This window comes from Mesoplodon densirostris, chromosome 12 (genome assembly GCF_025265405.1).
Source record: "Mesoplodon densirostris isolate mMesDen1 chromosome 12, mMesDen1 primary haplotype, whole genome shotgun sequence".
NCBI classification, from domain to species: domain Eukaryota; kingdom Metazoa; phylum Chordata; class Mammalia; order Artiodactyla; family Ziphiidae; genus Mesoplodon; species Mesoplodon densirostris.
This window is the reverse complement of record NC_082672.1, coordinates 49,174,543-49,187,808: the sequence shown is the minus strand read 5'-3', so window position 1 is coordinate 49,187,808 and position 13,266 is coordinate 49,174,543. Positions and strand designations below refer to the sequence as shown.

Below are 13,266 nucleotides of genomic sequence, written 5' to 3'. Positions count from 1 at the left end.
ACATCTGTGACCCCCGCCGGGTAGGAGGAGGCCCCACTGCAGGCGCGCGCGCAGATACAGCCACCCGCAGGCACCTGGCTCCGCGCGCCGCGGGAGGGGGGTGGGCCGGGGCAGGTCCCACCGCCGACCACGCCCCCAGGAGGTGGAGCGGGGGGGCGGGCGTCTTTAAGTGCGGGCTGCCCAGCCGCCTGCTCAGTCAGGGTGCGGGGCTGTGGACCGGGAGGCTCGAGTCTTATCCCTGCGCCGCCTGCCCACGGGGGCCTCCACCGCCCTCACCTCGGCCTCACTAGCCCACCAACCCAACTCGGCGGCTCCTCCGCGAGCCTGCCGGGAACTCGCGCCCCTCGCGCTCCCCAGCCCACGAGGGGGCCGCCTCGGGCCATGGTGCCCTCCCAGGAGGAGCCGGCCGCCGCGCGGGGGACGAGCGAGGCGCAGCCGCCCGGCCCTGCGCCCCCAGGGGCCGCTCCGCTGCCCGGCCCGGGACCCTTGGATGGCCCGGAGGCGGCGGGGGCCGAGAAGGTGGAGGTAGAGCTGGCGGGGCCGGCGGGGCCGGCGGGCGCTGAGCCCCTTGAGCCCCCTGAGGGCGGCTGGGGTTGGCTGGTGATGCTGGCGGCCATGTGGTGCAACGGGTCGGTGTTCGGCATCCAGAACGCCTGCGGGGTGCTCTTCGTGTCCATGCTGAAGACCTTCGGGTCCAAGGACGATGACAAGATGGTCTTCAAGACAGGTGAGGCACAGCATCCGCCGCGGCCATCCCCGAGGGGGCTGGCGCGGGGACCCCCGCGCATCCCGGTTGCGGAGCGAGCGTCGGCGCCGCCTAGTGCGCCTCTGTGGGTCCGTGTGTGCGGAGGTTGTGAGGGGTGGGTCTGTCCAGTTGCAAAAGCAGCCTGCTCGGTGCGCCTGTCTTTGTGTTGAATCCAGATGTAGGCACTGTATTTGGAAACAAGTCGCAAAACTTATTTGCCTAGATCTTCCTGCTTTCCTCTCTGCAGAATAGGGGCTAAGAGTCTGCGGTAGACTTTCTCTTAATTTTTGAAAGCAGACAGACCCTTCCAAACCCTATTACACCGCTCCGTCATTTTTACGGTCTCTTTCGTGACCGTGACGGTTGGGTTTTTGTTCATCTGCTCCCGGCGCTGGAGAGGGCTGTTTGTGTTGCGGGGAGGCAGGGTTGGCGAGATGAAAGATATGTATTCCAAGGTCACGAGAGTTCGGAAGGGGGCCCTGAAGGAACCACGGTTTCGTGGCGGTTTTTTTGGGGGGGGGGTTGGGGGAAGGGGTTGTCACTCTGCTAAATATAGGAGACAGCTAGATCAGGGACTGGGGAGAGGGAGGTGAAGGGTTGCCCTTTCCTAGTGTGTTCTTTGTCATATTTAATCATATACCAAATTAGATGAAAAAGGTGCAGACTCAAAATTTTTTCCCGGGTAGAGGGTTGGTTATTATCTGATCTACCAAATCCAAGACCTTCTGTATAATGCCTTTACATACATTATTTCGCGTCATCCTGCAAGGCAGGTGTTGTCAACCCCATTTAGGTGAGAAAAGTGAAGCTTGTTGAAATAAAGTGTCCTAATGAGCCCAGAATGGAGATAAGACACACATCTTATGACTTAAAGGGCCAAGTGATTTCCATGACTAAATCAGGCTCCCTCCTTGCCATTTGGGCAACTATATGGTTAATGGTCTTTTTTTTTTTTAACTTTAATTTTCGTTTATTTTTAGAGTTTTCCTTAGGTCTTTAGTGTGCATACAAAAAATACACAAGACTCATAACAAATTCTAAGAGAGAGGTAATGTTGGGAGTTTTAAAGCCTTATATATAAAGAGTATTATACTCTATGTATCATTATTCAGCTTTTCTTCTACTCTGCATTGTTTGCAGTTTATCCCCATAATACCTCAATTTGAGCTGGTAGCTTAAATTCTTTACATTTTAACTCATAGTTTTCCATTGTATGAATATATTATACTTTATATGCATTTTTCCTTTAATAGACATTTAGGTTACTTCCAAATTTACTATAGACAATGCTGCCATGCATATTCTTGTACATTGGCTCCTTGCGCATGTGAATCAGGTACCATATTTAACCTGGAATTTCTGTTCCTTAAATAGCTTTTAAAGCTGTTGTGTTCTGCAGGTCACAGGATACAAAAGTGTTCAAAATGTAGTATGATGTATCTGCTTGGAAGGCAACTATTGTACAGTTTAGCAGGATAGGTATGCATATACAGTAGTAAACAAAAATTATTTTGTGTCTTTTCTCTATGAGTATCGGGTATCTGGGAGGGAAAAGCCCAAGGAGGCAGAATTCACAAGAGTCAACATTTTAAGACTAGTTCCTTCAGCATTTAGCATATTCTTGCCTGGGATTACAGACGTTTATTGCGGTCAAAACACCAAAACAAAACAGTCTTTTGTTTACCACTGGTTTTGCAAACTCAGGTGAGTAGATCCATTGGTATCTGTGGAGTGTCTTATTTTTTCTCCTTGCTAACCTTTTTTGAGAGAGAGTGAGCAACTGCTGGAGAGAGACCATAGCTTTACCAGGTATCAGAGTTTTGCAGTGTCGAAGCCTCTGTCTCTCTACCGTCCCCAAGGTTCCCATTGCTACAATAGGCCAATTCTGGGTAGCTGAAGGGGAGGGAGGCCACAGGGACCTGCTCTCTTGAACTTTTTGAAACTATTTTCAGTTTTGTTGAATGTCTTTCTCCATTTACTCATTTAAATCCTTGATGGCTTTCAGCCGTGTTTGTGTGGGGGTGTGTGTACCACTCAAACAGGTATACAGGTGTGCCAGCTAAATACTGAAGATCTTTGTGCTCATCTGCATGACTGCCATGTGTGGTTGGTTGTGCCCTTGCACAAAGGTACACAACTCAGGGTCAGTGGTGACTGGAAACCAGCCTGTGCTCTGGGTGCCCTTTATCTAATTCCTGCAGAGGCGCCCTGTGCACTTGTAATGGCCCTGTGTAACACCCCAGCTAGATGGCACAAAAGCCTGTACTTGTACTTGGTTGATATGTGAAACATGTACAGCAGATAAACTTTAAGGTCTGAGGTCGCCTCATCGGTGAAAAAATGGTGACAGGATAGTCTTTTAGCTAGTTAATGTTGAAATCCACCCCCCTTCTGTTTCTCCTTTCCTCCCTCCCTTCCTCCTTCTCTTCCCTTCTTTCTCTCTCTCTCCCCCCTTTCTCTTTCCCTCCCTCCCTCTCTCTCTCCCTCTCTCTCTCTCTCTCTCTCTCTCTCTCTCTCTCTCTCTCTCTCTCTCTCTCACACACTCACTCACACACACATGCACGCACACACACACATGTGTTTCATATAAAGTCTCATCTACAGTAGGCCCTGAAGTGTTTGAGAACACCTGCTTTGAAGTTTGACTCGTCAGTCTTTTTTATTTGGATATTCTAATGCTGAGTCATCTGTGATCAAACGTATGCTAACTTCAAGTACAACATAAAACATACCTGGAACTGTTTAAGGCTTTTATTTTTTCAAAGTTTCGGTCCATTTTCGAAGTCTGGAACAGAGAGACTAGAGCCCGTGCATTCCATATCCTCTCTGCAACCTCTCCCTCCTTTTCTCTCTTTTTTTTTTAAAAAAATAATTAATTTATTTACTTTTGGCTGTGTTGGGTCTTCGCTTCTGTACGAGGGCTTTCTCTAGTTGCGGCAAGCGGGGGCCACTCTTCATCGTGGTGCGCGGGCCTCTCACTATCGCAGCCTCTCGTTGCGGAGCACAGGCTCCAGACGCGCAAGCTCAGTAGTTGTGGCGCACGGGCTTAGTTGCTCCGCAGCATGTGGGATCTTCCCAGACCAGGGCTCGAACCCGTGTCCCCTGCATCGGCAGGCAGATTCTCAACCACTGCGCCACTGGGGAAGCCCTCAGTCCATTTTCTATTATGTTATTCATGATTGATAATTCCGGCATTAGAGGGCAGTCTTCACGTGTTCATTAGCTTCTTTATAATTATAAGCCCAAGGATACACAGGGAGGTGGTGTTGGAATGGGAACCTAGGCTTCCAAATGATGGTTCATATTTCTTGAGAACTTCACATGTGCCAGGCCCAGTGCTAAGCACTTTACATGCATTCCTATTTTAAACCTTACTGCAACTCCATGAGATAGGCTTTATTTATTTATTTATTTTAAAAGAAACTTATCTGTTGAGCTTTTATTATTTATTTATTTATGTATGTATTTTGGCTGTGCCAGGTCTTCGTTGTGGCATGCGGGATCTTTAGTTGCGGCATGCATGTGGGATCTAGTTTCCCGACCAGAGACTGAACCTGGGCCCCCTGCATTGGGGGCATGGAGTCTTACCCACTGGACCACCAGGGAAGTCCCGAGATAGGCTTTATTTAATCTTTCTTTTCAGATGTGGAAACTCAGGCTTATAGAGATTAAGTAAGTCGTGGAGCCAGGGTTCAACCTCAGGTTTATGTGCCTTCAGAAGCTAGGCTTTTAATGCTTGATCATATTGCATTGGCTAGATAACATTCTGCTAATCCAGTGTTCTTTATGTTTGGTTAATTCAAGTGTTAGAAATTGAGTACTATACCGAGAATTCTGGCATTAGAAAAGAGGTCTGAAAGATTAGGGTCCCTGTTTCTTGGTCTTACTTGGCTGTCAGTAAGCAATTGCCAGTTGTTGATGTCTCGTTGAAATAGATTTTTGGGTGTTCCCTGGTGGCCTATTGGTTAGGATTTGGTGCTTTCACTGTTGTGGCCCGGGTTCAATCCCTGGTTGGGGAACTGAGATCCTGCAAGCCGTGCGGCGTGGCCAAAATTAAAAAAGAAAGAAAGAAATAATTAGGTTTTTGAAGTATAGGGAGATGTTCACGGAGAAGCAAGACAATTTCACATGGCATTCAAGAAGAAGTCTGGGGTTTCCTTTGAAGAACCAGGCTCCTTTAGACTGATCCATGGCAGGACAGTACTTCCAGGCAGAACTGAAGAGGAACCTTCCTCAGGCTTTACTTTTTCTCTTCAGGGCTCTCTTACCTTTTTCTACGTCACCGATGATCCACCCAAAATTTCTCAGGAAATGGGCGTGGAGAAATTGATTCACACTAAGATATAAGCGAGTTTACACATCTTAATGTTACTCCTTATTCATTCTACAAATGTTTACCAAGTATCTGACACCCTCTGTGCTGGGCACTGGAGGTGGTAATAGAGAGAGGAAGTCAGCTGTTCCCAAGGAGAACAGCTGATTCCCTTTTGATCTGCTGTGGGATACAAATAAGTAAACAGAGTACTTCTCTTTGCAGTATACCAGGACTCAGTCTTAATGTAAGAGGCTGAAATTCTAAAGAAATTCCCACGAACCGTGGAGGCTGGGAAAGGCATTTGATGGCCTCTTTCTCTGTGGCAATAAATCTCACTTGGTGAAATTAAGAATTTGGAAAGGGGAAGAAAGCCGAACTCCGGTTTAGGCAGTAGAACCAATTAAAAATGTTGAGTGCATCACAGCCCTATTTCGTTATCCTGGCTGCTGTTGACATGGCACTCAGAGATATGCCTTGCACATACTGCTGTGTTAGAAAGGTCCATCAGAGGGAGCAAGCTGAGCTTGAGTTGTCTCTTTTCAGTTAAGTTTTATCTGTTCATATGTACGTGCTTCTTGCCCGGATGGGGGGAAATCAGACACTTTTGGGAAAACTAAAACAGATACTACAATTAACTAGAACATTGTTTCCCTTAGAAATTGCAACTTTGCTTTAACTTTTGTTATTGGAAAACCTATTTTTAGTTCCTTCATGGAACTGAGACAGATTCTAGGGTTCTTTTAGCTTCCTGACACAGTGCTGTGGATATTCTCTGGGATCTTACTAGGGTATTAGTCTAGTTTACTTATCTGCTTTCTTCCTGGAAAAAGAAAAAAAATATTTTAGTGGTATATTGATGTTTAAAAAATAACTATTTAAAACAAGTATGTTTTCAGAATCAGTATTTAGGGCCATTAGTGATATTCTTTTGAAGAAATTATGTCTTTGTGGTCCAGAGGCTTGGTCAAGAAGACCCCTACTTCTTTTAGTAATTCCCAAAATGTGTTCTTTAATAGCCTTTCTTTAAAGAAGAGGCCTGTGGTTAAATAAGTTTGAGAAACACTGCACATTATCTTCCTCTTTTGGATATTTTCAAGTATAAATCAAGGTATTAAAAATTCAACAGTTTTAAAGGGAAGTAGGCTATCAAAAAGGTCCAAAAAGGGAGGCTCTTTGGTTATAATCATTAACGCAACTCTACCTTCCCTGTGTGGAGGTAGATTGCTCTTCAGATAGTTATAATCACAAAGTAGGATTTTTAGTAGCATTTAGGGATGAATGCATCTTGCAACACCTCTCAACGTGGTCTTACTAGCACCTCTGAAAGTTTAAGTCAGTTAGCTCTTCCTGAAGGTTTTTTTAAAAAAAGCTTTTGCATTTGCATACTGATATTATGTTGATATATACATACTGCAATTGTATGCTACACCTGAACTTACAGGAGGTTTTGGCTATAGTTTAGAACTGAACTGCTATGTCTGGCTTTTATGGAGAGGGCTTTATTTTTGGTGGGGAAAGCTGTCTGCATAGCTAACCGTTTCTATGTCATAGGGGAGTTTTTAGTAATGGTGTTTTCTTAAGATGGTTTCAGTGAATGAATGATCTGATTCGTGGTCCTATACTATACATGTTTCACTATAAGGAAAATACCTGACTCTTATTTGCACTCAAAGGGAGGTTGAAAAGCCAAGAGAACTCACTTATGGCAGCTGTTACGATGCTTGAATTTCCTTCATTCTCTTCCGTCTTAAAACATCCAACCTTATATTCCATGTGAATTCATCTAAACTGCCTGTTAAAATAAGTTATTAGACCACAAAAATTGTTCCAGGATTTTGGAATAATGAAGACAGGAGCATGGTGTGAGCATTTCATACTCCGTTTCCAGAATGTTTCTGAGTTCCGAGCAAGACTGAAAAGTGTAAATAGTGTGTAGTGAATTCTGATTAAGTACAACAATATGAGTATTCCTGTGGTGTTTTATCGTGGAATTTTTAATCAATAGAATTAACTGTCTAAAGAACCAACTCAACCAAAAATAAAAGTGTATGAATTATTTCAGGAGAGGTTTTGAGGTGTCTTTTAGAATAAATTGTACTCTGGGGGCTTCCCTGGTGGTGCAGTGGTTGAGAGTCTGCCTGCCGATGCGGGGGACACGGGTTCGAGCCCTGGTCTGGGAGGGTCCCACATGCCGCGGAGCGGCTGGCCCCGTGAGCCACAATTACTGAGCCTGTGCGTCTGGAGCCTGTGCTAAGCAACAAGAGAGGCCACGATGGTGAGGGGCCCGCACACCGCGATGAGGAGTGGACCCCACTTGCCGCAGCTGGGGAAGGCCCTCGCACAGAAACGAAGACCCAACACAGCCATAAATAAAATAAAATAAAAATTAAAAAAAAATTGTACTCTGTGCTCTTGATGTGATTTGTTGTATCATTTTTATATGGGTCCTTGTTGAATCCATGTTGCAGTTCCTTGAGGCTTGGTCCCAGGCCATGTGCTTGCTTCACTTTTCTTGCCTTCCTTGGGTGTCTCATATGCCCTGTGGCTCCAGCCACTATCTTGGGGTGTTATTTCCAAATTTCTTCTTTGTGTTCAAGGCCCATATTATCTATTTCTAGAAAATCCCATTTGGATGCACAAGTACATCATACTTAGCTAAAATGAACTCATTTCTTAGCCACCCCACTTAGTGTTCACCTGCCACCAAAAACAACAGCCCACCTGTGGATAGGCGTAGCCTTCCTTCTGAATTCTCTCAGTGCATAACACCTCTGATGGCTCATGTCAGAAACCTGGAATCCATCTTAATTTCTTATTTCTCCTCTTTCCTTTCCTATTTCGTTAAGTTAGACAGTCCTTTTGTGTTTACCTCCTTAATGCCTTATAAGTCAATCCCTGTCTTTTCCTTTAGTGCTGTGCCTTAATTCATGCCTTCATTACTTTTGGCCTCAATTATTGTCATAACCCATTAACTGGTATACCTGTCCTCAGTTATACACTTGAGTGGTTTTTCTGAAACATTGGACCATATCATTTTTCTGTTTAAAAGCCATCAGTGATACCCATTAGTTCTGGGAAAACCAAATGCCTTTGAGCACCGGCCCTTGCCTGACCCTCTAGCCTTGCTTCTCACCTCTCTCCCATCTTGTGCGGCATGCGGGATCTTAGTTCCCTGACCAGGGATCGAACCCGGGCCCCCTGCAGTGGGAGCGTGGAGCTGTAACCACTGGACCGCCAGGGAATTCCCTCTCCCTTCTTGCTTTTTACGCTCCAGCCTAGCTGAAGGTCTTGCACTTTCCCAAATCTGTCCTGCTGTCTTTGCCTCTGTGACTTTATGTGTGCCACTCCTCTCTTCAGTGTGGTTGTTGGTCCTTATAAAAGGTTCTGATGAAATGGTTGGCCATTTTATTTCTTTTATCACAACTATGGGATAAACAGTGCTTTTATGCAACTGTTGTTACGTTTTTGGGGGATGCATGTGGAATGTTTTGGGGGTAGCATGAATTCAAATGAGTTACGAATTAAGCTTAGAGTAGAGTGGAAGACATAGAACCTAATATCAACCCATCCTAATCTAGCATTCTGTGAAAGGCACTTTTAAGATAATCCATATTTGTTTAAGTGATAATTTGCATAGTTCTTTACCATAAAGAAAGGGTTTTCATATACATTACTCAATTTTACTTTTCAGAGTAGCATTGTAGTGTGTCATTACCTCTGTTTATAGATAATGAAGTTGCAACTTGCACGGTTTAAGGTTGGGACACATGATATCAGTATTTACATCCGTTAAGTTGAATTTAAGAGCATCTTTTTAGCTGGACAAAAATGTATCATTCTGTTAAAGTTGTCTTGAAATGTAGAATACTGCCCTTTTATCCCCTTGAAACTATTTTCTGCATATTTACCTAAATGTTCTCTAGAACCTTTAGTGTCTCCTACCCAAGTTATCAGAAATCCTGTGAAGTCGTCCGATCCATTCCATTTAGAGTTATCACAACCCAGCTAGAGATCTGATCTCATATTGAAGTGAAACCTTAACGAAAACAAACGAAACCCCAAACACTGCTCCAACAGTCAGCTCATCCCAGCTCTGAGCACCCGCCTAGCCTGGTGCCACCCAGGCACAACTGTGCGTGTTTTTATTGGCAGTGTTTCAGAAGGAACAACTCCAGCTTTCCTGGGAGCTGTGCAGAAGAACCACCCAGACCCACCCTCTAGGACTGGAGTAACGGAGGAAAGCAGTGCTCTTAGTTATCTGTGTACCAGATGTGTGTGATCATACCTTCTTAGCTAAGTTATCTTCATTAACAGCAAAATGCCTGCATTCCGCCATGCATGTAGGAACTAGAACTAGGAAATTGAGGATGTGACTTGCCTTATTCCCAAATTGAACTCTTTTTTCATTTCACTAAGTTTTAAATTTTTATTTTATTTCATTTCATTTCATTTTTTAAGAAGGTGGCCAGATAGAATTTCTAACTTTATTACATGCTTATATTAATGTAGTCATGATTTTCTTTTATTTAAAATTTTTTTAATTTTTTGGCTGTGTTGGGGCTTCGTTGCTGCACGCGGGCTTTCTCTAGTTGTGGTGAGCGGGGGCTACTCTTTTTTGCAGTTTGTGGGCTTCTCATTGCAGTGGCATCTGGTTGTGGAGCACGGGCTCTAGGAATGTGGGCTCAATAGTTGTGGTACGTGGGCTCAGTAGTTGTGGTGCGTGGGTTCTAGAGCACAGGCTCAGTAGTTGTGACGCACAGGCTTAGTTGCTCCGTGGCATGTGGGATCTTCCTGGACCAGGGATCGAGCCCATGTCCCCTGCATTGGCAGGTGGATTCTTTTTTTTTTTTTTTTTTTTGGTTAATCTTTTTTTTTTCTGCTTTATAACAAATTTAATCAGTTATACATATACATATGTTCCCATATCCCCTCCCTTTTGCGTCTTCCTCCCACCCTCCCTATCCCACCCCTCCAGGCGGTCACAAAGCACCGAGCTGCTCTCCCTGTGCTATGCGGCTGCTTCCCACTAGCTATCTACCTTACGTTTGGTAGTGTATATATGTCCATGCTGCTCTTTCACTTTGTCACAGCTTACCCTTCCCCCTCCCCATATCCTCAAGTCCATTCTCTAGTAGGTCTGTGTCTTTATTCCTGTCTTACCCCTATGTTCTTCATGACATTTTTTTTCTAAATTCCATATATATGTGTCAGCATACAGTATTTGTCTTTCTCTTTCTGACTTACTTCACTCTGTATGACAGACTCTAGGTCCATCCACCTCATTACAAATAGCTCAATTTCATTTCTTTTTATGGCTGAGTAATATTCCATTGTATATATGTGCCACATCTTCTTTATCCATTCATCCGATGATGGACACTTAGGTTGTTTCCATCTCCGGGCTATTGTAAATAGGGCTGCTATGAACATTTTGGTACATGTCTCTTTTTGAATTATGGTTTTCTCAGGGTATATGCCCAGTAGTGGGATTGCTGGGTCATATGGTAGTTCTATTTGTAGTTTTTTAAGGAACCTCCATACCATTCTCCATAGTGGCTGTACCAATTCACATTCCCACCAGCAGTGCAAGAGTGTTCCCTTTTTTTCCACACCCTCTCCAGCATTTATTGTTTCTAGATTTTTTGATGATGGCCATTCTGACTGGTGTGAGATGATATCTCATTGTAGTTTTGATTTGCATTTCTCTAATGAGTAAAGACGTTGAGCATCCTTTCATGTGTTTGTTGGCAGTCTGTATATCTTCTGTGGAGAAATGTCTATTTAGGTCTTCTGCCCATTTTTGGATTGGGTTGTTTGTTTTTTTGTTATTGAGCTGCATGAGCTGCTTATAAATTTTGGAGATTAATCCTTTGTCAGTTGCTTCATTTGCAAATATTTTCTCCCATTCTGAGGGTTGTCTATTGGTCTTGTTTGTGGTTTCCTTTGCTGTGCAAAAGCTTTTAAGTATCATTAGGTCCCATGTGTTTATTTTTGTCTTTATTTCCATTTCTCTAGGAGGTGGGTCAAAAAGGATCTTGCTGTGATTTATGTCATAGAGTGTTCTGCCTATGTTTTCCTCTAAGAGTTTGATAGTGCCTGGCCTTACATTTAGGTCTTTAATCCATTTTGAGCTTATTTTTGTGTATGGTGTTAGGGAGTGATCTAATCTCATACTTTTACATGTCCCTGTCCAGTTTTCCCAGCACCACTTATTGAAGAGACTGTCCTTTCTCCACTGTACATTCCTGCCTCCTTTATCAAAGATAAGGTGACCATATGTGCGTGGGTTTATCTCTGGGCTTTCTATCCTGTTCCATTGATCTATCTTTCTGTTTTTGTGCCAGTACCATACTGTCTTGATTACTGTAGCTTTGTAGTATAGTCTGAAGTCAGGGAGCCTGATTCCTCCAGCTCCAGTTTTCGTTCTCAAGATTGCTTTGGCTATTCAGGGTCTTTTGTGTTTCCATACAAATTGTGAAATTTTTTGTTCTAGTTCTGTGAAAAATGCCAGTGGTAGTTTGATAGGGATTGCATTGAATCTGTAGATTGCTTTGGGTAGTAGAGTCATTTTCACAATGTTGATTCTTCCAATCCAAGAACATGGTACATCTCTCCATCTATTTGTATCATCTTTAATTTCTTTCATCAGTGTCTTATAATTTTCTGCATACAGGTCTTTTGTCTCCTTAGGTAGGTTTATTCCTAGATATTTTATTCTTTTTGTTGCAATGGTAAATGGGAGTGTTTCCTTGATTTCACTTTAAGATTTTTCATCACTAGTATATAGGAATGCCAGAGATTTCTGTGCATTAATTTTGTATCCCGATATTCTACCAAATTCATTGATTAGCTCTAGTAGTTTTCTGGTAGCATCTTTAGGATTCTCTATGTATAGTATCATGTCATCTGCAAACAGTGACAGCTTTACTTCTTCTTTTCTGATTTGGATTCCTTTTATTTCCTTTTCTTCTCTGATTGCTGTGGCTAAAACTTCCAAAACTATGTTGAATAAGAGTGGTGAGAGTGGGCAACCTTATCTTGTTCCTGATCTTAGTGGAAATGGTTTCAGTTTTTCACCATTGAGTACGATGCTGGCTGTGGGTTTGTCATATATGGCCTTTATTATGTTGAGGAAAGTTCCCTCTATGCCTACTTTCTGCAGGGTTTTTATCATAAATGGGTGTTGAATTTTGTCGAAAGCTTTCTCTGCATCTATTGAGATGATCATATGGTTTTTCTCCTTCAATTTGTTAATATGGTGTATCACGTTGATTGATTTGTGTATATTGAAGAATCCTTGCATTCCTGGAATAAACCCCACTTGATCATGGTGTATGATCTTTTTTATGTGCTGTTGGATTCTGTTTGCTAGTATTTTGTTGAGGATTTTTGCATCTATGTTCATCAGTGATATTGGCCTGTAGTTTTCTTTCTTTGTGACATCCTTGTCTGGTTTTGGTATCAAGGTGATGGTGGCCTCGTAGAATGAGTTTGGGAGTGTTCCTCCCTCTGCTATATTTTGGAAGAGTTTGAGAAGGATAGGTGTTAGCTCTTCTCTAAATGCTTGATAGAATTCGCCTGTGAAGCCATCTGGTCCTGGGCTTTTGTTTGTTGGAAGATTTTTTATCACAGTTTCAATTTCAGTGCTTGTGATTGGTCTGTTCATATTTTCTATTTCTTCCTGATTCAGTCTTGGCAGGTTGTGCATTTCTAAGAATTTGTCCATTTCTTCCAGGTTGTCCATTTTATTGGCATAGAGTTGCTTGTAGTAATCTCTCATGATCTTTTGTATTTCTGCAGTGTCAGTTGTTACTTCTCCTTTTTCATTTCTAATTCTATTGATTTGAGTCTTCTCCCTTGTTTTCTTGATGAGTCTGGCTAATGGTTTATCAATTTTGTTTATCTTCTCAAAGAACCAGCTTTTAGTTTTATTGATCTTTGCTATCATTTCCTTCATTTCTTTTTCATTTATTTCTGATCTGATTTTTATGATTTCTTTCCTTCTGCTAACTTTGGGATGTTTTTGTTCTTCTTTCTCTAATTGCTTTAGGTGCAAGATCAGGTTGTTTACTCGAGATGTTTCCTGTTTCTTAAGGTGGGATTGTACTGCTATAAACGTCCCTCTTAGAACTGCTTTTGCTGCATCCCATAGGTTTTGGGTCGTCGTGTCTCCATTGTCATTTGTTTCTAGGTATTTTTTAATTTC

At 43.0% G+C, this 13,266-nt stretch overlaps 1 protein-coding gene across 1 annotated transcript in view; it reads left to right on the top strand.

Annotated features, from left to right (window-relative positions):
• The first annotated feature begins 381 nt into the window (after positions 1–381).
• Positions 382–13,266, top strand: part of SLC16A10 (solute carrier family 16 member 10) — a 147,590-nt gene continuing 134,705 nt past the window's right edge. Inside the window, exon 1 of the mRNA XM_060115017.1 lies at positions 382–727. Within this exon, the coding sequence (XP_059971000.1) occupies positions 382–727 (346 nt within the window). The remainder of the gene's footprint in view (positions 728–13,266) is intronic.